We start from the raw sequence: 25,592 nt of genomic DNA, 5'->3' as shown, positions 1-25,592 counted from the left end.
AACTAAATAATGCAACACCAGACCTCAGTGGCCCTCGTTGAGCTATTAAATCGCGTTTTTGCAATAATTTCTTTAGAAAGGCCCGAGCTATCTGAGAAAGTCAGCTATGTGAACTACAACTCCACTCCACAACTCCACGCCACAGGGATATCTGTGCTTGTCCATATGATATCTCCTATAATATCTGTGCTTGAGCAATTAAGGCATAAATTCCTGAGGTGTGACACCCACGCAGCCCGCATCAGCACCGCAGTAAAGTGACGCCTGGGACTGCTGGTGTGCTGTGGCGCACACTAAATTTGGGTGGCGCACACTGCACCAAAACCCCCCGAAACGGAATCCCAGGATATCCCACCCCCTCGAATCGGAATAGCCCTCCTTCCTCAGTGCTCCTACTCCCCTCCTCTTTTACCTCCGCCTTCTCTCATTATCACCCCTTCCTCCTCCTCCTCCTCCTCCTCCTCCTCGGCTGCCGGCCTCACGTCCCCAACTCGGGAGCGCCGCCGATCGGTCGCCAGGATTTTCCCTTCTCGGCCAAAATGGAGGAGAAGGTTTCTCGCTTAATGAAGAGAGCACAGACTATATGAACGGATCTGCTTCAATGATCGGCATCAGGACCTGCTTTTGTTAAAAAATAGTTCTTGCAACAATTTAACACTTTGAGGATATCTATCGCTATTTCCGCACAAGCGACCGCAGCCATGAGCGCAGGAGAGGGACTAGATGAGGCTGGGAAGGACGCGGCAGACATAGCGGCGTTTTTCAAATCCGGTAAGTCAGAGAAGGGGCGAGTCTCCCTCTAGGAGACCCTGAGCTGTCGGCGTGTTCACTGGTGGTCTGCCACATTGTTGCCAAATATGACAAAAATCAGTGATGAGCGAGATGCATACTGTGTGTCGGACGTGCCGGAAAGATGCTCACAGTTTGTAGTTATTTACCACATTTTATTCAGCCACTGAGTTGTCATGTCGCTGCTTTTTATGACACCCACGAATCATGCCTCCTGAAATATGGGATTTGATTATTAGGCAGTGACCCCATTTTGGGTTGGACCAAGTATCCTAGGCTACAACAAGGTGTGGATGGTTAGAGCTAGACCGTGGTCTCCTCGGGCTGCAGGAGTGTTTTGATGCTACACACAGTATCCATCACGAACGCCACCAGATGCGGGTCGATATATACGTATATATTTTTTTTTTCAATTTATTTTTTGTCTTCAGATTGAGAGAAAATTGAAGAGTCTTATGGTATCATTAATGGGATCTTCACCAACCTCTCTCAGATCTCATGCACAGATAGGCTAGGCCATGGATGCATGTATGGGCAATAGGTTGCACTCTACGCATAGGGCCTGCCTGAAATGATGGCATCATCATAACACACGAGGACTGGCCTACCAGCGTTATCACTCACCATGGAAATAATGTAAACACCATTTATAGGTCCCAGGAGGCTTCGAGACTCCCTGTATTACTGGTGTTTTAACATTTAGGTCTTTGTGACATTTTTGAAAATCTTACTTATAGTTTTTCATGTCATTTTTGACAACCTGAGCATCCCTACTCCTGTGATAATAATTACTGATGCATCCCATTCTATAGAAAAGACTGTTTTGTTTTAATCTATGTCTTTAAAATGTATAAGATGTTCCCATGAACACATTGTTTATTTAGTTTATCTTGTACAGACTTATTAAAGTACCTCTTTAACTGAATCTGACAATCATTAGGTCGGCAGTCCAGTATTGGGACCACCTCTGACAGCACCAGCAGAAGCAGCTGTCTCTCTCTCTCTCAGCTGTTTCTCTCTCTGACACCTGGTGCCTTGGGGTCTGCTGTTCACTGCATCCACTGATTACGCACATGCAGGAACACACACGCACACACACACACACTTGTGCCATTTGTTCGGCAATAAGTGAAAATTAATCCAGAAATGCAGCAGACTTGTGCTTACAGTGCACACATAAAAACACACAAAATGCACTTTTCAACCAACCTATATAAACCGCATACTTTCTCCTGGATATTGCCTCTGCCAGTCAGACAGTAAGGAATGTTGTCAAAATGGATTGTATTCAAATCCGTTGTTACGGTTGGTTGGATGCCTGCCAATGTATTTTCCTATAGCTGTGTTGTATCAGGCTGGAAAGTTGGCTCAGAGTGAAGTTGGGCTGCTTGGTTGTTTATATAGCAGCAAATGCAGTTCATACAGTATTCATGATGGAGACAGAAATAGGTTATGCCCTCAAGAAACTTTTATGAGAGCCTATGATGAAGAAAAAGTATGGAAAACGAAGGTTCTGGGAGAACAGGACAAAATGCATTGTGAATACCGTCAAACAGTTCGAAGGTCAAAGTTATGTTTTTTCTTTGTTTTTGTTTTTTTTTTTGAGAATTTGAAAAATATACCCGAGAGCACAAGATGCTATGCTTCAAACATATTAATAACCCCATTCAGGTTTTTTTTTTTTTTTTTTTGCATTTAGCAGGTTTTATTCATATCTATGCATCTCTCCTTAAAGCTGACATTGAGTTGTCCATTTCACTGGTCTTTTATTTTATCTTCCATTTCTGTAGCTCTTTACTCTCAGTCAGATGCAAACATGACATAGTTATTTAATTTGCTCCTGCATGCATAGCATGAATTGTTGACGTCTTGCCGCACAGCTGCTCAGCCTCTTGATTCTGAATACTTATTTTAGGCGTTTGTGTGTGTGAGTGTGTGTCTTTGGGTGCACTATGGTGCCCTAGTTAGTCAGCGAAGGCAAAAATGTAGCAGATTCCTCTACTGAACCAACACTAAAGTGACCGATGGGCTACCTGAACAGCTTGGTCACTGGCTGTCTTAGAGAGAGAATAACATCTTCTTTATCTGGATAACTCTGAGCTTGTACATTATCTAAAAAGCTGGTGGACTGTTTGGATTGAGAGTGATTTGATTTTCATCTAAACATTTACAGCCACATCCGGCACTGGTGTTTAATTTGCCTCACCTGAATGGATAATATTCTCACCGGTCCTCGAAAATACTCGGTGTTCATCTCCGCTTGATTATTTTCAGTTAGCAGATGGTGCTCCATCTCTGAGTCCCACACTGTTGCTGTGGATCACAGCTTAGCCGCTGAGTCACTCTCATAGGGTTGCTTGTGCCATGACTTAAAGTGCAAACGCGAAAATGTTGCAACTGGTCAAAGACGAGACATATTCAACTGCTCATCTGTCCAAGTGTCAGTCAAGTTTTTCACCCAATTGCAGAGAAAAACCTCTTAAGGCATGGGAGCACAATAACCCTCCTCATAGTTATATTTAGTTGTTCCTTTGCTTTTACATAAATAGCATAATCAGTTGACTATTAGACCAAGAATATGTCTCTTGATTCTGTTTTGAACACAGATGATAACAGTACCCCTTTGTTTTCTGTTTGAATATTCGGGTGGATCAAACATTTGAAATAAAGGCATTGCGGTGCCAGAGCCTACTTCTGATTACTGGAAGATGAAACTGTGAGCTTTCAAAATATTAGGTCACTTGTGATCAAGGCAAGTTGCTCATAGCTAAAGGTTATAGATGTGGAACAGTCAGGAACTGGATAAAAATGAGTGTGAAAGCTGAATGAATGAATGAATGAAATCTCTATTTTGAACATGTACACTCCACTCTAAAAGTCCTGGAATAGTGAGGCTAATCCCTTTATTTTTGCTGTAGACTGAAAACCTTTGGGTTTGACATTAAAAGATGAATACGAGACAAAAGATCAACATCTCAGCTTTTATTTCCAGGTATTTACATCTGGATCTGATACACATTTCACAACATAGCACCTTTTGTCTGAACCCACCCATTTTTTTCTTGTGGTGCTATTTGATTCTGTCAAACAGCACCACCCTTTGTCATGTATGTAGTTAGTTATATGGCCGGGTTTGTTGTTAATTATGTTTTAGGAATATGTGAGTAAACATTCTAAATATAGTAGCTCCTCTAATTTGTAACTAATGAAAATGTGCATATGTTTTTTTGAATCTACAGATTAAATATTAATGTGTATTGCATGTTCTACATTGAGTTCCATATTACTGTGAATCCTTATCTGCTTTGACTTCAACAAATATTGCAAAAAATGCCATTTAATGCTTAAACGAGTCTATTCCATGTAACTACACACACAGGACATGTCTGTCATTGACACGTGTTGTCATTTCCAATGTGGTAAAATGCTGAATAGGGTGTTCTGTGTTTAATATTGCCAGTGATGCGACACTTGCATCACTGGCAATATGAACTGATACATGTTTATATAGAACAAAATCAGATTAAGCTGTTACCCATTACATCTTTTGATTAACTGCTGTCAAATGTATTAAAGCGCTTTGGGGTGAGCCTTACTGGCAAAACAAAAAAATAACACTGGGATGATGTTATATTATGAAAGGTATTAATTCTTATAGTCTTTTGAGTGACACTTAATGAAGTTACCCGCCCTGTGCAGTACTATTATTGTACAGAGCTGTACTCTGAAACTCAATTGACATAAAAGCATCCAGATATATTTTGGAAGAAGATCCAATAACTGTCAAAACATCTTGCATTAGATTCATATTCCCAGTCATAACTACACTGGTCATAGGGTAGGCAACATTGGTCTTAATATCAATATACCATAGGGTTTAGGGTTGTTGCAAAGATCTACTTTTTACTGTGTGCACCTTGCTTTCATTCACAACCAGTGCAAACCAGCTTTGAACTATTTGCAGCTGTCTTGCCTATGCTGTTTAAAAAAAGAGCAGAAGAATAAATGGGAGACAGGTGACAAGAACAATTATGAACAAATAAGAAAACCTTGCACTGCATAGACAGGTTTACAGAAAATTACCAGCAACTAACTAAACCACAATAATGCTTTTTGGGATTCTGTCCATGTCGCTTTTAATGGCTTGTCCCTCAGTAACTATTGCGGTGAGAATAGAATCAAAATGTTACCATCAATAATACCAGAGTCAGTACTGACATCGCAGTGAGCCATTTCTCTCTGTGCCCAAAGTGAACCCGGTGACCTCTGCCAGTGCAGGCTGCGATAACAGCCAAATCACTGAGCGGTGATTCTTTTTTTCTTCGAGCAAGCTCGCAATCGATGGAGGCATAATACCCTAGCGTTACCTTGCAAACTCAAGCGTAAATCTTATATAATCATGTAGATGAGGAACTAGAACTTCAGCAGGGTGTGCAGTATGCATCTTAAAACATGCAGTGTGTACTGCGAGAAACGGCAGAGTTAAAGGCACAGAGAAACAGATTCAAGAAAGTGCATGTAAATGTAGGATTGAGGGGGAACTGGAGTGAGATCCAGAAAGAGAGGACATGACATACTTAGAGGGACAGAAAAGCCTTCAGTCATCAAATTATAGATCTGAGGCTTGGGTGGAGTACACCCTGCAAAATGTAGGCTACTCCGGTCTTGAGGCTGAGACCTTACGGTTGCTCCTTGGAGCAGCTTAATTGGCAGTTGGTCAGAGTTAAAGACTGTAAGCTTAGATTGGCAGTGCCTGCACTGCTAAATCAGCCGGCACTGCTTAAAGAGTCTACTAGGTAAACTCCCAGAGAAAAAGAAGACTGGTTTGAAAAACACGGCTATCAGTATGTTTTTTTTTTGTAAAATGCACAGGACATGCACAGTCCAAAACAACGATCTTTTCCATAGCTGCGCAACAGTGCCACAACAAGTAGGCTGATAGGTAGCTGTGCCTTCCTCAGCACTGAGATATTTTAGGGTATCTCAGTGCTGCACAGAGTAACAAGATTAAACTGTTTTTGTTTTTATATGTGAAAAGTCACTCTAAAACCGGGATTGCAAGAGTGCATGCCATGGGCTAGTGGCAACCCTCTGTAACATTTTTTATGCATTGCAAGTGTGGCAAGGAAAACTAATAGTTCGTGTCATTGTCATAGTATACGGATTTCAGCGCAAAAACAAATAAGCATTTCTCTTCAATTTAAACTCTTCTTTTCTAACCATCATCAGCTGACTAAACCTTGCACCCTTATGTGTGCGCGGCTGCACTGTGTGGAGGTTTCTCTCCTTACCAAGAGGTTTGCGGGACTGGTGCAAAATAGTGTGTTATTTCCAGTGTCTGCACAATCAGAGGTTTGATTAATATTTGCAGACAGTGAAATTAAGATCACAACACTGGAAATACTGGAAAGTCCAGTTGTTTTTGATTAGGTCATTAGTGGGCTTTTTTTGAGCGTACTTGAGATTTTATGTATCTTTGTGCAATGTGTACATTTTTCTTGAGTGCTGCTTTGTTGGCTCCAGAGCCAACAGTTAAGACGCTCTCCACAAAACATGCAGATTATATGTATTAAATGCCAACATCTCAGAGCCATGAAATGTTTTCAGGCCATTTTCAGACTACTTTCTTCAAAATACAAAATCAACCAAAATGACTGCTTATAAAGTTCTTTCTAGCTGTTGGCCTGTAGTGCTGGACTTTCAATTTTTGTATCATAAATAATGAATATAATAACATTCATGCCTTGTGTTTTCACACATTTTTGCTTGTTAATCATCAGCTGGACTTCTGAAGTCAGTAAAATTCAGTTGAACCTAACTTCCACTGTCAAAATCTAATTAATGTTTCTCAGGTGTGTGAGCATCAGCATCTTTCATAATTACATCTACATATACTGTAAGAGACGATTGGCCCATAAATCAGCTGCATACAGCCAGTGAGCCAAAACTGGCCCACCTTAGCGTCATATGACTCCTGATTAAATTGGGCAGTATGCGCAGTAAACAGACCAGGTGCTGGTGCTATTGTGCCTGAATACTGTCACAAAGTTGGTCATATGGCTAAACAGTTAGCAGCCTTCCAAAGTTGGCTAGCATAATGTATGGCAGACCCTCCTCCTACTGTGAATTTATATAAAAAGCCTACAGTATACTGCATTATAAGGACCAGATATCAGGATCCATCTCTTAGTGTTCATTGGAGGGTTTTATGACACAGACAATCAAGAGGGGGTGCATAGTGAGGCAATTACCTGTTTTACAGCCAGGCCATGCTGATCGATCCCATCAAAGGCTCTCGACCTTTTTGAGAGTCGTAATACACTCCATCTCGCCAAGTTATTGATCGTTGTAAAATGTCACGTACATCTATGGAGTCACTTTGAAGACTCACGGACAAGAACCGGGCTATTATGATAACACAGGAACGTGCACGCCCCTATTGCTTTGAGCTTTAATGAAGCCAAACAAATATTTCAGTTTGCGATTTATTCTCTCAAACTAATTTGAGACTAAGGATTGAGTGAAAATATGCTGCCTTAGGATATAAACTGTGAGAGATCAATTTCAGTCATTTAAGGCGATTAAATTGTGCAGGAAAGTCAGTTGAGCACTTGTGCATGTACGTGAATGACATTGGTTAATATTCAGGAATTCCAGTTGGTTTGTAATGTGTTTATAGGATGCTAACACACACACACATTCATATACATATGACACACACATGCACGTACAAATCGCTACATCCCACCCATGTCGCCCAGGGCTCAAGAAGAAAAGGAGAAGGGGAGGTGACGGAGGGACGAAGGAGGATTGCGGGTCATAAAAATAGGCTGTGGGCTCGTCTCTGTGTCTTCTGCAAATCCCCCATCTGAAAAGAGAGAAGCCTATCACTCAACTACAGTCTCCCACTCATTCTGTCCTTTTTCATTCCTTTCCTCGCCTCCTCCACTTCTCTCCCACACAGCCTTCCATCATTACCTCAGACCTCGCTTCTGCTCATGGTTGTCATATATCCAAATAATGATTTTTTTTATTGTAATGTTCAGATCTTCTGTTTGCAAGTCCCACCACAACTAATTTTGTTCTTTTCTTGCATCATCAAGCAAAGGTTATAACAGAGGTTATAAAAATTTCTTTAGATTATCATATGAAGTTCTCATAAATTTTTATAACCGAAAACACGATTCTTCCTTTCTCAAGCTTTCTACTTATACCTCCCCCTATCTCCTCTCTCTTTCCCTTCAGCTTTAAAGCAAAGGAAGCATCTGGATGTGGTGTCTTTTAAAGTCAAACGCATCATGCAATGCTTTGAGCCTCATTTTTATTTTCAAGAAACACTTTGAAAAAAAAAAACGTTCAATGAGGCCATGCTCTGCTTGAGTTCTGGGACTGTTGTTTTTTTTTTTTTTAGCTTCCACTTGAGAGAAAGGGCTCGTGTCAAGTGTCAGGCAGTGTGCTATTTTTTTTTTTTTTTTATTCACAAAACCAGTTTGTGAGGGCACCAGTTGCTTTTCTTGTGTAGAGTTAGAAAGAAAAGCAGACCTCGTTCTTAACTCTGCACTCTAGTTTCTTGCTTTAAAAAAAGATCTTCTAATTTAAATTTTCTGTTAAATTTTATATGAGGCTGATGGTGTAGCCGTAACTTTAAATAATTCATACTCCGTCACACAAAGAAGCACACTTGGAAAAAAAAAACTGCGTTCATGGAACTTCATGTACTGTTACCGGGGTGATCACATTGACAAGAAAAACTGGACTTCATTAAAAACACAGAAGCCTGTCACAAGAAGGGCCAAAGCTGTCTCTATTTTCAGTGAGGACTGAGTTCCTTTGATATATGCCGGACGATGCTCGGGATGGTTTATGAGTCTGTCGTGGCCGGTGCCGTCCTCTGTGCTGTGGTGTGCTGGGACAGCAGACTGAGGGTAGAAGATACCAACAGACTTAAACTGATCCGCGAGCCCAGTAAGGTTGTGGGTGTGGAGCTTGACTCTCTGACAGCGGTGTCAGAAAGGAGGATGCTGTCCAAGGTACAGACAATATTTAACAAGCGTGATAAGCGAAAGGACTCATTCCATCGCAATGCATCACAGACCACAGGAAATCATTCCTAGGTGTTGATGTCCAACTTTACAACTCCTCCTTATAACACCTGGATCATTTTCCACCTGTAATACCTTTCTTATATTGTACATAATATTGTTTAACTTTGGAAAATATTTCATTAACATTGCACCCTGAGCACCTTATTTTTTACTTGTTTTTTTATAGAGAGAGTTTACATTTTCTATCTCCCATATTTAGATTTTAATTGAGCATCTTTAACAAAACAGTTTCACCTTGGGATAAATGAAGTATCCTGATTCTGATACCAGACCCGTACTCTTTGCTGCTTTACTCTGCAGTGATGGCATGTTTTACTTTTTTAGCAGGCAAGCTGAGGTCTTACTTTAGTCAGTAGGAAAACAACAAATGTGACTAAAATGCATCATGGGCCTGAGCTTTGGTGAAGTCAAAGCACAGCTTGCAGAGTGTGTTTACATACATGTGTGAGCTTGTGTGCTTCCCAAGACTGCTCGTCTTCTGCCAACAGCTGTACTCGCTCTGTCCAGCAGGAACTGTGCAGTCTCTCGTCCCCTCACAAACAGACTCACTCTGCATCATTCCCTTTTGCTTTGCAGGCAGCAGCAGGCTCTGATCTGTGTCGCGTGAACAGTGCCGGCCCAGTGCTCCCCAGACTTAGCCGACAAAGCCTCTCTGGCTTTGGATAAGATGGGTTGAGGATCAAATTTACCACACCATCCTAATATATAGACTTTCAGAAGTATTGACTACTTTTTGGTGTTGAATTCATGTATAATGCAATTTTTTTTTTTGCACATGCACTCAAATGAATTTGATAGGTCACACTTAATTAGTGCACAGTTTCACTTTATTTTGAAAAGAACTGGTCAGTTGTTCTTGTGTGCTTCCTGCTGTATTAATAAAAAAAATCTGGTTTTAGGTTAGCATCTGGTAGTGTTCATTTTATATATATATATATATATATATATATATATATATATATATATATATATATATATATATATATATATATATATATATATATATATTCTATAAAAGTGTAATTCTTTTAGCCCTTTTCACTGGACCAAACACTTTATCTGCACTGTACAAAATGAGGCGTACAGTGTGTGAACAGGTGCTTATTGTAATCCTCGCTAGGCGACAGCATATGCCAGACTGTTCTCTTCAGAAAGGCGGCCAGGAAAAGTCAGAGTGAAGAACTAAGCTGCCCCTGTCCCTCATCCCTCTCCTCTCCTCTCTGTTATCTTGCGCCACTATAGAGTACCACTAGTGGGTGACCCAGAAAGAGTTTCTCAGTCTTCTACTTCTGCTTGCTCCAAGATGCCTTTTAGTTCACGTAGGATGTTTGGTTGCAACGCTTACCTACACTGACATTTGGAAAATTTCTATTAGAGTCTGGAGTAATTTCTGTAATTAGTATTTATTTTCAGGGTCTGTGTCATCGGCATGGAATGCTTCTCACATCAGTGTTTCCTTTGGAGTTGTGTTGCCTTATTTATTTATGTATGAATATGCTAAAATTATATTTGGGTACTGGATGTGTGGATTACAAGAGGATCCATTACGAATGAGTCATTATTGATTATTTTATCCTGAAGTAATTAAGGTGCTAAAACTGACGTCACTGATCCCAGCTCTGCAGTGTAGGGCAGACCAAATTTGTCTTAGCTGTAATGTTATACGCTTAGCATACAAATTGCAAAAGACACGGCCTTGCTTTTTCACAAATCTCTGTTGAATGATTTCATGACCCTAAAGATGGTTCCTCTGGCAGCAGATACTGTAGTATCAACTCGGTGTCTTTAAAAGGTCAATTTGCTTATCAGTGCAGGGAGTCCCTATATGTGTGTGTTTGATGTGGTAAATGTGCATTGAAGAGTGAAGACAGACCTATATTCTTGATAAATGCAGATATTTTGAATGTAGTGTAGCACATTTATGCATCCATGTGAATGTGCATGCACAGTGTGAGTGTGTGCGCATGTGGAACTGTGTCCAAAATGATGGTGTTTAATCTCTGGGTGGGTCTGTCCAGATATGCAGCTCAAAGGGCTCCACTTGCTCTCGTTTGTAATCCCAAGGCTTTAATGTTTGGACACTAAAATATGATGAAGGTCATGCTGCTGCTTTAGCGGGTCACTGGGCAGTCCTTTAGCTCTATATTTCCTTCATTAAACTTTCGCTCTCTCTCTCTCTCTTGCTCTCTCTCATTTTTATCTCTGTCTCTTTTTAGATTGCTCTCTTCCAAAATGTGAATCCAAACTGGATGGCCCTGGTCAAACTTCAGGTAGGTCATGGGGGACTAATCAGAAATCCTTTTATAGAGCAGAATACAGATGCGCATGATCTCTTGATATCCCATGAATATCCCTACATTATCTAGGTCTTGCCAGGCCTGGCACTGACCACAAAATGAGTTGTACATAATCTTATTTGCCCAGCATTGAATAGAATTCTGTTTGTAAGTGGAACAATAGAGGTTCACGGAGACCACAGAGGTCTTTTAAATGCATATTTGTGTTTGTTAAGAGGAGAACAGCTGACATTTAAAATGCTCTCCAGTTCAGCATGGATGGGACAGCAAGGTTATTATAGTATATGTATTTCTGTGGGTATGAGGGCGACAGTGTTGAAACCTCAGAAACATTATGTACACCATGTACTGTGTCCACTTTAAGTAAAATGTTGTGTTCCATCAAAGCTCTCTGTGTCGAATCCCATTACACTCAAGCTCTTCTGCGCATCAGATAACAACCGTGACCTTGTTGCTTCTCATCTCTAATACCCCCCAGGACATACATACTAAAAATATATCAAATCACACTTGCCAGGGTGATTTGTTTTGGGGTATAAGCAGGTCAGTTAAGTGGCCCATATTAGTGTGTGCACATAGATTAAGCCACATAAATGTGGGCCTGACTTTCTGGCCCTCGGTTCATTCGGTTTAATCGCTCTTGGACTAAAGTGTTTGGACCACTTCCATAGAAAGTCAGATTTAAGTTAAAGGGATTGGTCTAATCCATACCAGGAAAGCTGACACAGAGTGGCGCAAAGTGCATTTGTGTTGTTGTGCTAAGAATGGACACACACACACACACACACACACACAAAAAGCACATCATGTAAGGTTATACAGTATTAGACTGTAGGAAGTGGAGAATGTCATTATTGGTTGATTGTGGTCCATTTTTCTCAGAGTCTCATGTGAGACTCAGCTTTGACCTGATGTTTTCCAATTGGGTCATCCAGAAGACAGCTTTTCAATTGACTGCTTGGCCCATTATTCCCAGTTGCCAGAATCTGAATGGGTGTTAATGTGAAATGATTGGGACAAGCCAGCTCTTTTCTTTCTTTTTTCTCAAAACCCTTAAACGTCATTCCTGTGGCTGACACACAGAAATTAGAGCCGTGCTGGTGTCTTTGTGTTTCTGTTGAAATCGGGCAGAAATTAATGAGCTGCTCACAGCGAATCAGAGGTAATCAGGTTGTATTGGCCGTTCACAGCTGATTGTTCATTGTTCATTCTCAATTACTGTGAAGAAAATCATCTTGCTGTTGAATTAAGTGTCAGTTTAGCAAATTGCCTGAAGCAGTCTATTGCAATGTAACTTGAAATTGCAGGTGTCCTCCTGGAAGAGGTTTAGTGCTGATGTGCTGCATTCTAAACCTGCATTACCTGTGAATGAAGGATAGCATGATAACAGATGATAGATCAGTTATGTTACCATTTAGGTTTAAGAGTGTAAGTCATGCAGAGAATTGGTAGCCTGTACGCCTTGCTTTAGTGCTGAGCCATGTTTTTGCATCCCACAGACTCATGCTAACTTTAACCTTTCCTCAACATCAACCTTCCTCTTCTGTCTGATCTGCCAGCACTCATCTGTTCCGCTAGTAGTGCCACACAGGGGCCAGGATCCATCCTGCATCTAAACACTGGTGCTTTTAATCTGCACACACTGTGGAGATTCACTTACTTACTTACATTTTTACTTTTCTGTTTTATTTAATATAATGTTTATGCAGTAATTTATGCTTTACTAACTGTTTTTAGGATGATAATTATGCATTAATTTAAAGTTGTCCAGATTTACATTAGTATGTGTTTGTGATAGAGGAGAAAAGGAAAAAAAAAGAATTACCTATAGTCGAGATGTCGTTTGTAGATGACACTTAACCACAAAATTACAAGTGTCCCAGAAACCTTGTTGCATGCATATGGATTTACAGACTAAGCATGCTTAGAGTAAAGTGTTGGACTATTCCCCAGATATGCTGAGACTCTCATTCCAAGATAATCATCTGCAACAGTAGCCAACTGCCAGTTTAGTCAGGATGATTTTGATCTCTCTTTCTGGACTAATAATTTCTAGCGCGAGCAGTGAACGGTGAATTAGATGAAAGTGAATTGCAGTCTTAGTCTTGCTGGCTGGAAAAAAAAAAAACCCTCTCGTCTCCTCTGCTTTTCTCCATATGTTTCTGTTCAGTTTAATTCAGCTGTGAGCTCAGTCTCTCATTCTGCCCATACTGAGCTCACTGTGTGGTTCCTATTGAACTAGGCTTTGAATGCTAACCATGTGCACCGCGGGTAAGATGGGCAGGCAGGCAGGCTCTCACACACACACACACACACACACACACACACACACACACACACACACACACACACACACACACACTTCTAAGCAGTGGAGGAAGTGGTTTTCTCTTGAGTTCATTGAATTTTTTTTAAATTCTCCCCCGCAAAGGCCAGGATTGGGAAGACTCTGTATGGTGTGCATGCGTGCGTGCATGTGTGTGTGTGTGTGTGTGTGTGTGTGTGTGTGTGTGTGTCTGTGTGTGTGTGTGTGTGTGTGTGTGTGTGTGTGTGTGTGTGTGTGTGTGTGTGTGTGTGAGACTGTTTATTCACTCACAGTTATCACTTTATCTGGTAATATCTCCCCAAAAAATAATAAGCAGTTATGCCTCTTTTTAGCTTTAGCTTCATTTGTAATTAACATCAGTCCGTATGCAGAGAAACATCAAATACACCAACATGGTGCAACAAGAGGTCATAAAAGCATAAAAAAAAACAAAACAGGCAGGGCGAGGAGACAAATTGAACACAGCTATAATGTAAGCTGAAGTTCATATCCTTACTTCTGCAGCACATTAAGGTGTGTGTTTAATATCATGGCTTAACGAAGGGGCTGGCTGAACCTAATTTAAACTTCTATTAAAGCAAATGACTACAGGTGCTGTCATCCTCTAATTTCCACTGCCTATTAAAAAGTGTGTAATGACATTTTACAACTGATATCTTTCAGTGTAGCTTGTGCTATAGCACAAAAGGTGTGTGTAGTAGTTAACATCAGTGTGTGTAACAGTGCAGGTTAAAGCATACTTAAAGTACAGCATGGCAGGTAAACCTTCAGACTTCCTTGTACTAATATGTAACAGGGACTGCTATGTGTAATGAATCACAGCCTCTCAGTAACATCATGTCTTAAAGTGAACTGACTCCCGAGACTCTACATAGTTATTACTCTAAAGTGACCAAATTCTTCATGGCAGCTTTTTTCCTTCTTTTTTTTTTTTTTTTTTTTTAATAACACAGCTGGGAGACTCTCTCTCACTCTCCCCTTCGCACACACACACACACACACACACACACACACACACACACACACACACACACACACACACACTCAGGGTTAAAAAGAGGAAAGCCAGTTAGACTCCCTGTGGTGTCTTACACAGAGACAGCTGGACTCTGCACTGAGTTTGTTTGTGTCATGTCTTTGTGAACCTTTTGTAGATTTTTGTGCATGCACTTCATTCCTATGTGCATGTGGATGTGTGCATCCTGACCTCTGCGTTCGCCTTTGTATGTGTGCGTATGTGTTTGTGCAGATGACCTTAATTGGATCATGTTGTAGAACACTGGCTGTGTGTGTTTTTTTTTTTTTAAAGAGCACAGCTTGCATCCTCCTGTCACAGGATATCAACATAATGATATCTGTTTGGCTGTGCAGCATTTCCGATCACTGCAAATAATAAGACAATCAAATCCAAAAAGTTTTGTTTTCCAAACCACACTCTGGCTTGTTTAACTGGAGCTTATTAGTGAAATCTAGTCATGTTCTTATTTAATGCATGTGCACTGAGTGGATGTTTTTGTCAATTAATAATGAATTTTGAACGTAGCTTTAAATACCTGTATTGCTGCTCATAATAAGAGTTGCTGGAGTTAGTAGTTAGTTACTAGCTACTGAACCAAAAGCTGTGGGACAGAACCAAAATTATATGAATAAAATTAAACTCATTAAAAATATGTGAAATTAGTTTTCCTGCTATTTTTATAGGGTGTGGTGTCCAGTGGATTTCAGTAGTGTCTGTGATTTATTTTGAAACAATTATAAAAATGTAATAAGTAGCATCAATTGCAGAAAGTAAATGTAATTGTTTTCTTTATAAACTTTTAATCATAGAATGGCATTAAGGTAGCTACTGTATGGTATATAAAAACAAACAACATGAAATATGGAAATGCAACAGCTGGCCATTTACGTTTATAGTCACCCTGTAGGCTTCAATGGATTGCTTAAAGAATTTCAGTGCTATCATGTGGGTCTTCTGGTTGAACCTCTTGGTGAGCTGCAGCCTTTCTGTGCATGTTCTCCCTGTCCACCACTATTACCTTAAGGATTAGGTCATTGATAGCTTTACCAATATTGGTTTTCCTTATTACCACGCATAGCTGATCCCCGTGCCCTGACACATACAAACACACATGCTAAATGAAGAAATATACACCACCTTGCTGTCTGCTAATTGGTTCCATCTGTTGTGAACAGTATCTGGCTTGAAGTTAAGGCAGTGAGTTCCTCCAAACTGTTAATGTCAGATTCACTCTTTTCCTCAGAATCTTCTGTCTGCAAGACTTCATCTTAACAATTATAAAATGCAGATGTCATGCAGACAGCATTTTACTCGAGTTTAGATGATGAATTTAGATGATTTTCAGCAGCCTAGGTCCAACCCCCTCTTCCCTACGCCCCCCAAAAAAACCATCATATCATTCCTGCGTCTCACATCATCATCATCTTGTCATTTGCTGGGCTTTTTCCTGGAGAGCACTGATGCATAGGAAATCAGGGTTCCACACTCTTATCACCAATCCAATCGCCATAAGCCTCACCCCCTGCACATCGGCCAATTGCTTGCTGGAAATGGCTATCTAGGGGAGGGGCTCAACAGGAAGGGTGGGACGAGGGGGGGGGGGGGGGGGGGGGTGCGTACGTGTGCTTGCTGGTTGCTCCTTGATTCCAGGGATATAAAGGATGCTTGGCTGCTCCGAGGACAGAGGAATATCTACAGTGCCTGCTCCATCCTTTTCAAAGGATGCTATTTTCAGTTTTTGATGCTTGAGCTGTTGCAGGAGCAGTGCTGATTTATGACAAAACATCTGAATCCTCTTCTGAATTTCTGTTCATTCATTCAAACGAGCAGTGGGGGCATGCTGTTGGATTTGTTGATAGTGCTTGCATCTGTGCAGTGATCTGGATCATTTTCATGCTGGGATACTGTATATAAAGGTTTGATCCACTGCAGAAATGTGGCAGTTGGACCTTTATAGTGATACCACAGTTCAGTTTAGGCATATATGCACATGCTGTGGAACTAACAATGACAATTTCTTAAGAATTTGATTGGTTTATAAGCTGGGGATTTATGTTAATGTGGAGGTAGCACAAGCGAATGACTGCCATTGATAAAAGTTGACACCCACCGAATGTGTTTTTTCAAGCAGTGTTTATAATGGAGAGAAACGCAGGTGGTAACAGCTTTAATTGTTAAAATAAGCGACGCTATACCATCTCCCAGTCTCCTGAAACTGAAAATATGTGGATGGAATCCCTCCTGTGCGCTCATGCTGCTTGCTTTGCTGGTCACTTGGCTGGTTTGAGTGCAGAAGGAACAGACACAAGCTGAAAATTTGTCCATCTGGATGCTGTCTGTGGAGGCTTGTAAGTATGATATGATTTTACAAAGCTAGAGTGACTTATTTAGACTTACTAGAAGCTACAGGGTCACAGCAAACAGAAGTGCAGGCTTTGAAATGTTCTGTCTTTTTGTTAATCAATACAAAACACACTTCATTTCAGTTGGAAATTGCATTACTTCCATTGGCAGCATTTGGCTTCCACTAAACTCTGCTCAGCTATAGTTAGAGCTACTTCTCAGCAGCATCGCTACCACCTATTTTTGGTCTGCTGGGTAACTAACGAATGCATGTGAGTCATGAGGCCTCGCCTATCCTCTTGTGAAGGTTTGTGTTTACATGGAAAGGGGTGCAACCTCCAGAGAAACCATATATACAATTTATCAAGGTGTTAAGTAGCATGACTTTGCCAGCAGTTCTCAGTGTAAGACACTTGATAGAGCATTCCTGAGGCAAAGTGCCTTTCAGAGTGACGATATGAACTTTGATCGAGCAGCTGGAGTCCAGAGCTGTGCTACAGAGAATTTTTTTTAGATCGTTAGTATGAGCAGCTACCTAGGATACCAGTGAATTTTTAACAGGGGTGCAAGTACAAAATGAGTCCTCAAGACAGTGAAATTATTAGTAAATCATTTATTTTTAAGGTTGCCAACAGTGGCTAAGATCAGCCATCAAAAGCTCTAGCTTACACCTGAGCAAGTAAGCCTGTAGTGGCTCAGCATCATATCAAATAACATCTCCCTCCTACCTATTGATTAAACTGTGAGTGAACAGTGAGCTGTGACCCTCTTGGAAGTGGAAAAAAAAAAAAAACAGGGTTATTGACCCATAAGCCTTTAATATTTAAGCTGCTTGTCAGTATGGTTTTATGGAGCTGGATTATGGGAATATTAGGGTCATTAATGTTGGGAATGTTTGCTTTATTGGTTTCTTGTTACTTGTTTAAATTTTGGAGGAATGTTTTCTTTTTGAAGTTGTGCTGTGGTAACTATAGACAGAAATGCCTGATTTTCAAAGCAGAAAGCCGCATAATCAAATGATTTTTTCCCCCTTCCGTTTCCCCCTTTTTTCCCTCTTGACATGGCTGCTGATGCACTCACTCTGTGACAGAGTTATAAGTTGTCAGTGCTGTCGACTTAATTGGCTGAACCCAAGACTGATGATATTTCTTTCTTCCAGCTTTAAATCAAAATGTGTTTTTTGAATGATGTCCAGAACTAAAACACCGTAGCTAAAGCTAAAAACACTGAGGCTAAAGCTGAAATTGCTCAGCTACTCAGTTTTTCCCTCAAGATGTTGCTTTATATTTATATATATTTATATATTTGTTTTGACATAACACATTGTGGCATCTGGGTACAAAGCCATACACTTTAGAGAACGAAATAAGAGTAAGATACCAGAGCGTAGCCCAGCATGTTAAAAACATGCAAATAAAACAATAATAATGAACTTTTCCACTCTAATTAGTGGCTTTAGGCAGCTCAGTTAGTAGTTAAGGCTAATGAGTCAACAATTCAAATTCCCATCTTTCATGTAGAAGGGTTTGAAAAGATATAGGAGCTTAAAAAGTGATTTATCGCTTTATTTTTTTGCTGGTAAGGAATGTCCCCTCAGAAACCTACTGCTAATTAAATAAATGGTGCATTCATGCTGTTTTACAGTATGGTTTTCCTGCCCGTGAATAACTGATAAATGCATCTAGTGACCCCTACTGTGTGAGACAAAGAGTGCAGGGACTTATATTTGTCCCTCTCCCTCTCTTTCTCTCCCTTCCTGTAATTTTACGTTATTTGTATGGAATTCTGCGTATTTGTCGCATATGTTTATTTGCATTTACTTTGGAGAAGTCATGCAGATAAAAACAGAAAGCACATATAACATGATATATATAACACGGTATCCTATGTATATGTAGTCTGGGTGGAGTCTGGATGCAGATGTGGTTCTGAGTTGAACGTGAATTTGAGGCCATAAAGTCATAAAAAACCCAAAATTAAATGGCTTGAGAGCAATTTATGAGCAGGCACAAACAAACCCTGAAGTTTCTTTCTGTCTTTTCTCTATCTGTCCCTACTTTACTCACCTCTGTCTATTTCCCTGCCTGTTTCAGCGCCTCCTTCCCTCTTGGAGGATGGTTAGAAACGGAGACAGTCAGGAGCCTGAACAAACTATGAAAACAACTAGATGAGATTAGATTTGGAACTGCTCAACTGTCTAAATTGGTGTGAAATATTTCCCTCTGTAGAAACGCTGTTGTAAATCAATTGGCAAGTTGCAAATATACTCCCACCAGTAAGTGCAGCTTATTTACTTCGTGCTGGTATTTTGGTAGTGCAAAATGCAAAGGGGTGTTTTACATGACATTTCTGAAACAAACATGTGCCCTTTCTCCTCCTCTTTGTGACTATTGACCGCTCTGTTAGGGGAGTCTGTGGACTGCATGCATGCAGGTTGGTATCCATGCGTGTAAGTCTGATGTTCCATTAGATAGTATGGTGGCTCCCTGTTTTTCTAAGCCCGTTGTTTTTCAGGGCTGTGATAACACTGGAGAGCCATGGGACCCGCTAGTGGCCTCCTGGCATGGAGACCAGCTACCGAGCCATAGCCTGTAGTTCCGTGTCTGCTGTGTGTGTACTCAACAGGACACTGGGCTTTGTTGAGGACAAGTCTAGTGAAAATCTATTCACAGAGGAATGGAGTGACGAGAAGGCAATGGGGAGAGGGAGGGTATGATTGGAAATGACTGGAGGAGACTGTTTTGGACTGGGGAAAAGCCTGGAAAGGTGAGGATGAGGGGAAGGTGATAGAAGGAGGGGTATAACAGAGACTGGAAGGCGTTAGGAAGTTGGCCACAGAGGAGCAAATGATGACAGGAGAGGAGAAAGTGATGCATATGTGCACCCGGAGCTCATAAACGATTCCATACAAACTCCCCCTGGACAGAGCATCTCTCTCGCACACACACGCACACACACACACACACACACACACACACACACACACACACACACACACACACACACACACACACACACACACACACACACACAGATATACTATATAAAACTGTAATGTGCACACACATGTCTTTCTGTGTCTTCCTGTGGGAGCTGAGTGACTGCCGAGCCTGTAAACAGGAACTATCCTGCTCTAAGCAAACTGGCAGCCCTGCAGGTGCTTACACACATGTATTGTCCCTAAAAAAAAAAAAAAAAAAAAAAGCTGGATTCACTTATGATAGTTTTGCCTGTTTTGCTGGATTTGTTGTGACATAAATTGCAGGACCTGATTCTCTGTTTATCATTCAGCACTCTGTTAGAGGTTTTCATTACAGAAACTGTTTACAAAAAGGAATTACCAGTTGGCGAGGTTTCTCAGCAGCATTTTTGCAGATCTGAATGACATTGTGCTCACGCACTCGATTTCAGATTTTGTCTGTTTTTCTTTATTGTCTTCCAGCAGCAACTACCAAAGGGAAGACAGACAGTAAGCCACTGCTGGATTCTTTTTCTGCTTTTTTACTAACAAATGTTTTGCAGAGAGTCCCGTTAGTCTCCGGCGCAGAGTCGAGCATCATCCCGGTGCTTGGGCTAATGACTGCTTTTAAAGCTAATCACGTGTTAATTGTTAGTTTTGTCCCTGAGGTTTGTAGGAGTAATTAATCCTATTATCAAAGCTCAGCTGTCGCGTTGTTAGTGCTGGTGTCAGCCCAGGTCATGATTTGGCTGATCTGACAGTTCTGCTATGAAACAGGATGGTCCTTTCTGTGCCATTTAAGAGTGCACTTACTGGCTGTTTTGTAGCATTGTTCAGTGTGCAGTGCAATAAAGTTTGGTGAATTATTTCCAACTTCTTTGCAGCTTTTAAGACTCAAATACATGACTTGCAGCATGTTTCCTGCAATTGCCTTGCAACTACAGGCAGTTGGTATGTCAGGGTGGTTTTTTTTTTGACATGCCCAGATTTGATCTCAGACATGCATAATATCTGTGTGTGTGTGTGTGAGTGTGTGTGTTTTTATTCAGTTGCCACCTTGATCACTTTGAAAGAGCTCACAAAAACAAGTGGATGGAAACATGCCTTCCTCACCCCTCTCTCCTCCTCTCTGCACCTCTCTCTCTCACTGTCTGACATCATCGTTTCAAGTCCCATCTGCTTTAGGCCACAACTGTCTTGATGAATGAGGGGCAGCTGACATGGTGTTGTCTCAAGCTCTTTCCCTTTTCGGCCTCCTTTTCTTCTGAGGCAGTTAGTGGTACAGTCGTCCCTCTCACTCTCTCCCTCCTGTGCCCTGCTTGTCGAATGTTATTTGGTCTATGTTTTATTGGCTTGTTTTTGTTGTGTAGCAGGACAGTCGGGTGGTTTGGTTAGAGGAAGCTGATGAATGGTGCATCCAGAGCCGTACAAAGCGTCCTCCTCCCTGCTTCATTGATGTGTTGATGCGGCTCAGCTGGCTGCCCAGTGAGTTTGGACTGTATACTGTTGTGGGCTTGCAAGCAGACAGATGCGCATGGACGCTCAGCACTGAAAAGGACATTTAGCCTTCTTTATAGTCTTTCTCTTGGTGACTGCTTCTCTTGTGGTCTTTCTGCTCTCTGTTGCCCTCCCTCTCCCTCTCTCTGCTACAGTAGCAGTGTAACATGTAACATGAAGACAGTGTTTGGAGGTCACAGAGACGCAGTCTGAAGGCTACAGGAGGCCACAGTGTTTAAATGAAGAGAATAGTTCCTTTGGTGAACATGTTTCTGTTAATGAAATTCTATTCTGAGAAACAACTTTGGATGTACAGTGTTTGATTGTAATTACTGATGCTGACCGTAACTGAGATTGACAGTCAGCGCCTTGAGAAATGGCCTTTATATGGCAGCATATCAAGGCGTGTCTCTTTTAGAACCTGATCGATATGGTATTTTTAAGACCGATACACATATTTGGGGATTTAAACATCCAATATATCAGCTGATTTTTTTTTTGTTGTTTCTTTTCCTTTGAGGCACACAAAAAAAACAGATTATCAATTTGTTATGTGTAGTTATTTACGAGTCCTTACTAAGAACTCTAATATGACAGTACAGTTTAAAAATAGTCTTGTTTTAATATCTCAGCAATTCGTGGATTACTCATTTATGCTCTGCCTGACTGGATCAGCTGGCTGTTGTGTTTGCAGTGTTTTAAATGTGTTAGAGTGCCCATCTTTCATCACATGGTTGAAGGGTGTTTCCTCAGTCTCTTCTTTACTTTTTACATTTTAATTTATCGGCCGTTATAAATGTTGATATCGCTATATCAGGAAATATCTAATATCGGCTGATATATTGGTCAGGGTCTACTGTCTTTTTCTTGTATACCACATTTGAAAATAACCGAAGCTGACCCAAAGTGCTTCCCTGTTATAGCAGATGGATTCACAATCCACGTGGGCTCAAAATACACACAACATGTAGTGCAAACACAGAACAGGTTGCACATCTAGGAGTGAAATGTAAAAAGATGATGACCACAAAAAATGCGAATAGAAAAGACTAACAAATAGAAGACTTAAAAGATGTAAAGATATATGACTTCCTCCGATCTACCATTAATTAATCCAGTGGTGTCAAAAATGGATATTTTCATTAAAACGCGAAGCTGCTCTGGACGGATTTGCCTGCCAGTTCGACTTGTCACAGTCGCTGCTTCGTGGCTTCTCCCAGTGTTGAGTGAACAAAAGTAAACTAACTTGTAGCGAGGAAGAAAAAACTGACCAGACAAAAACTGCAAACAGCTCTGACAAAAGGGAAAGAGTGCTAATTAATTGTAGTGATACGGTATTAAAATTGCATTAAAAATGTTAATTCAGACACAAACTGTGCACGCAGGAATTGAATTCATAACTGCTGCTTTTTGTGTTTCCACCTCTGCTTGCGACACACGAAATGCAGTACATAAAAATTTTCCACAAAAACTGCATTTAGCAAAAATCCGATTATGAGATCTTGACCAATAAATGCATCTTCGAATGTTCAAACGTGGTGCACATTTTCCCAACAGTGCAGATCTAATGCATTGACATATGCCCATTGTAATAAATTTTAATTGCCTCAAAAATCTTAATTAATTGTGAGTAGCATATTTAAAGAATGGTGACGCAATCCATGCCTAGAGGGTGTTATAACACAGATGCTATTGGCTGTTAGGTTATTGTACATCTACAGCTTAGAAGACCTGACCTATTAAACTCACTCATCTGTCAGTTTATCACTGACTCCCTCCCTGAGAGGTGACAATCCGTCTCGGTTATTTATTCCAACGGGATCAGTCAGATATATGTGACCTGGAATGCTTGCTTACACATGCAGCAGGACAGACTTCACTTTCAGCTCACAGATACAACAAGCTGCCAGCTTTCATGCTCTAAGATAACACTTGAAGATCTAAACCAAAGCCAGAGGACACTTACCTCTGAACTTCTGTGCGCTTAGGTAGATAACTATTTAATTCAAAACCCGGAGAACATATTCAGCACCTCGGAGGATATAAATTAACCAAGAGGGTCACGGATTTTCAAAGCTCCTATGAGACCTCTGGTTGTTATCTGTGACACTGAACATGGCTAGTCTGACCATGTTGTTCCAGTTGCACTACATGGGCTTTCTCAGGGACAGGAAAGGTCGGCTGACAGCAGAACTGCATCAGACCGCTAACAGAGTCGGTAAGTGCACCCAGAAAGTGCTGTTCAGAGAATATTAAAGATGTGGACATTACCATTCTTTTTTTTTCTTTTTGTGATGGGTTTTGTGTCAAAAATGTATTTCAGTCTGTCACGTTTTCTGTCTTCTCTGTGGCTTGAATGTTGATGCACGCTAAGCACACTTTTAGCTGCTGGATCATGATCAACATTATGTGCTTCTATAAACTTATTTTTCAGACTTGCCTAAGCTTTCATCACAATTTATTTACTTATTTTTTTGATAAAATAATGATAATTCTTCCGGTCGAGTAACTGTTTGGATGGATATGCAAGCGTATTTGATTACACTTTATGCTCATAAAATGGGAAAACAGTGAGCTAATTAGCACCAATGTTGCTTCACTTATTTTGAGGTTTACTGCCGGGCTGTTTGAGTTTTAGGTTTGCTCCCAGAGACACCATTTTTAAAGACTTACTGTTCCAGGTGAAGAAGATTCACGTCTCAGCAGATGCACCGGTGTGTAAATACACCTGAAAAGATGACAAGAAGGACATTATTTACATTAAGGGTCCTTAGCTGGCCCACTGCTAAAGCTCACAGCAACCAACAGATTCTGAGTATTAGTCAGAGAGCAGATTACATCCAATCATTATTAAAGCCTATTTCACTCACAAATCCACCAGCTACAACTGTTTGGCTGGCTTAACTTTTTTTTCTCCTGTGAATAGCTAGCCAGGCACACAGGGTGGGGAGAAACTATTAAATGCAAAGCAGCACTTGTTACTAAATCTTGTTTTGGGGAGGGGTTAGTGACATGTGGGGGGACACAGTGAAGAAAAGCCAGTTGGTGAAGGCAAAAAGGAGCTGGCAGTGCCTTTGGCTTTCTGCAGCTCAGTGGGTGGTGGGGCGTTGACCAATATATGGCACGGCTGTTGTTCAGTTGTTCAGTGCCACAATGGTACAGTTAGAAAGCTAGAAGTGGTAGGGCGATAGCCACTGTAAACTTTTATAGGGTGTAGTGTAGGACTATATAGATTGGAATGGTTTGTTGCTGGATTTAGTTTACCCATGGCGGTGCTGGATAACCACAGCTGGCAGTACGCCCAGGCTGGAAAAACCCTGATCAGGCTCTCAGGTAGAGTATTGTTTGTTATAGCTATATTTTGTTATGTTTATCCAGAATCCTGGGAAAAGACAGGGTGTGCGGTTAACAAAAAGCCCCAAACTGATTTCTGTAATAATTTCCATGAAGAGATATTTACCAAAACTCCTTCCATTCTCTAAAGATCTATTTTTTTCCCCTCCTGGTTTAATGTTCATGATCAAGAGCCTCATTAGGCCTCGTAATACTTTGTCAATTGTGATATTTTCGATATTTATGTCCCATGATTAATGCAGAATGGCTTTAATGCAGAGCAGCTGTATTAAAGCAATTCCCGAGAGGAAAAAATAATAGGAATGCATTTCAAACCAGCTCAAAAGCTACACACTAAATGATGTTGTGAAGGTTGTAATGTGGACGTTTTTTTTAAATTTGAGGCTGTTTTTAACTTTGTGCTTTTGTTGAGCTGTGATCTCTGTTCCTCTGTGCCAGTGTAGTTTGCCTCTTCATTTTCATGCAAGCTATTCTTTCTTAGGCGTAAAGCCAACATGTAGTGGTATTTGTGTCTTATGTTTGTGGGAGGTGGAGGGAACATGAGAGATTCTGTCTGTGTGTACATTGTTGGATGCTTAAGGCATCCTTCTTTAGTTTAGTAGCCAATATAGGCAATAGAAATTAAGAACTATTAGTTATATTAACATATAAATAGGAAAAAAGAAAATATGATCTAATAGTTATTTAATGGATTTAAAGGGTATATCCATACATACACTGGTACAAAATCAACACCAGGCTTGAATAGTTAGTCTGCACAGCCACAGTGGGTCAGTGCCACTGTGGGTTAAAACAGATTGACCAGTACAGCTGGCCTCGGTGGAACCAAAATCAGACCTTAAAGATGATAAACAATAATGCAGATATTGTGCGTAACACTGGATTGGGTTTAGTCCCCTAAAAT

At 40.7% G+C, this 25,592-nt stretch overlaps 1 protein-coding gene across 1 annotated transcript in view; it reads left to right on the top strand.

Moving 5' to 3' along the window:
* The first annotated feature begins 701 nt into the window (after positions 1–701).
* Positions 702–25,592, top strand: part of triob (trio Rho guanine nucleotide exchange factor b) — a 106,526-nt gene continuing 81,635 nt past the window's right edge. The window contains exons 1-2 of the mRNA XM_030750910.1: positions 702–771; positions 11,111–11,164. Of these exons, the coding sequence (XP_030606770.1) occupies positions 702–771; positions 11,111–11,164 (124 nt within the window). The remainder of the gene's footprint in view (positions 772–11,110; positions 11,165–25,592) is intronic.

Source organism: Archocentrus centrarchus, chromosome 16 (genome assembly GCF_007364275.1).
Source record: "Archocentrus centrarchus isolate MPI-CPG fArcCen1 chromosome 16, fArcCen1, whole genome shotgun sequence".
Taxonomy (NCBI): domain Eukaryota; kingdom Metazoa; phylum Chordata; class Actinopteri; order Cichliformes; family Cichlidae; genus Archocentrus; species Archocentrus centrarchus.
This window is presented reverse-complemented; position numbering and strand designations above follow the sequence as displayed.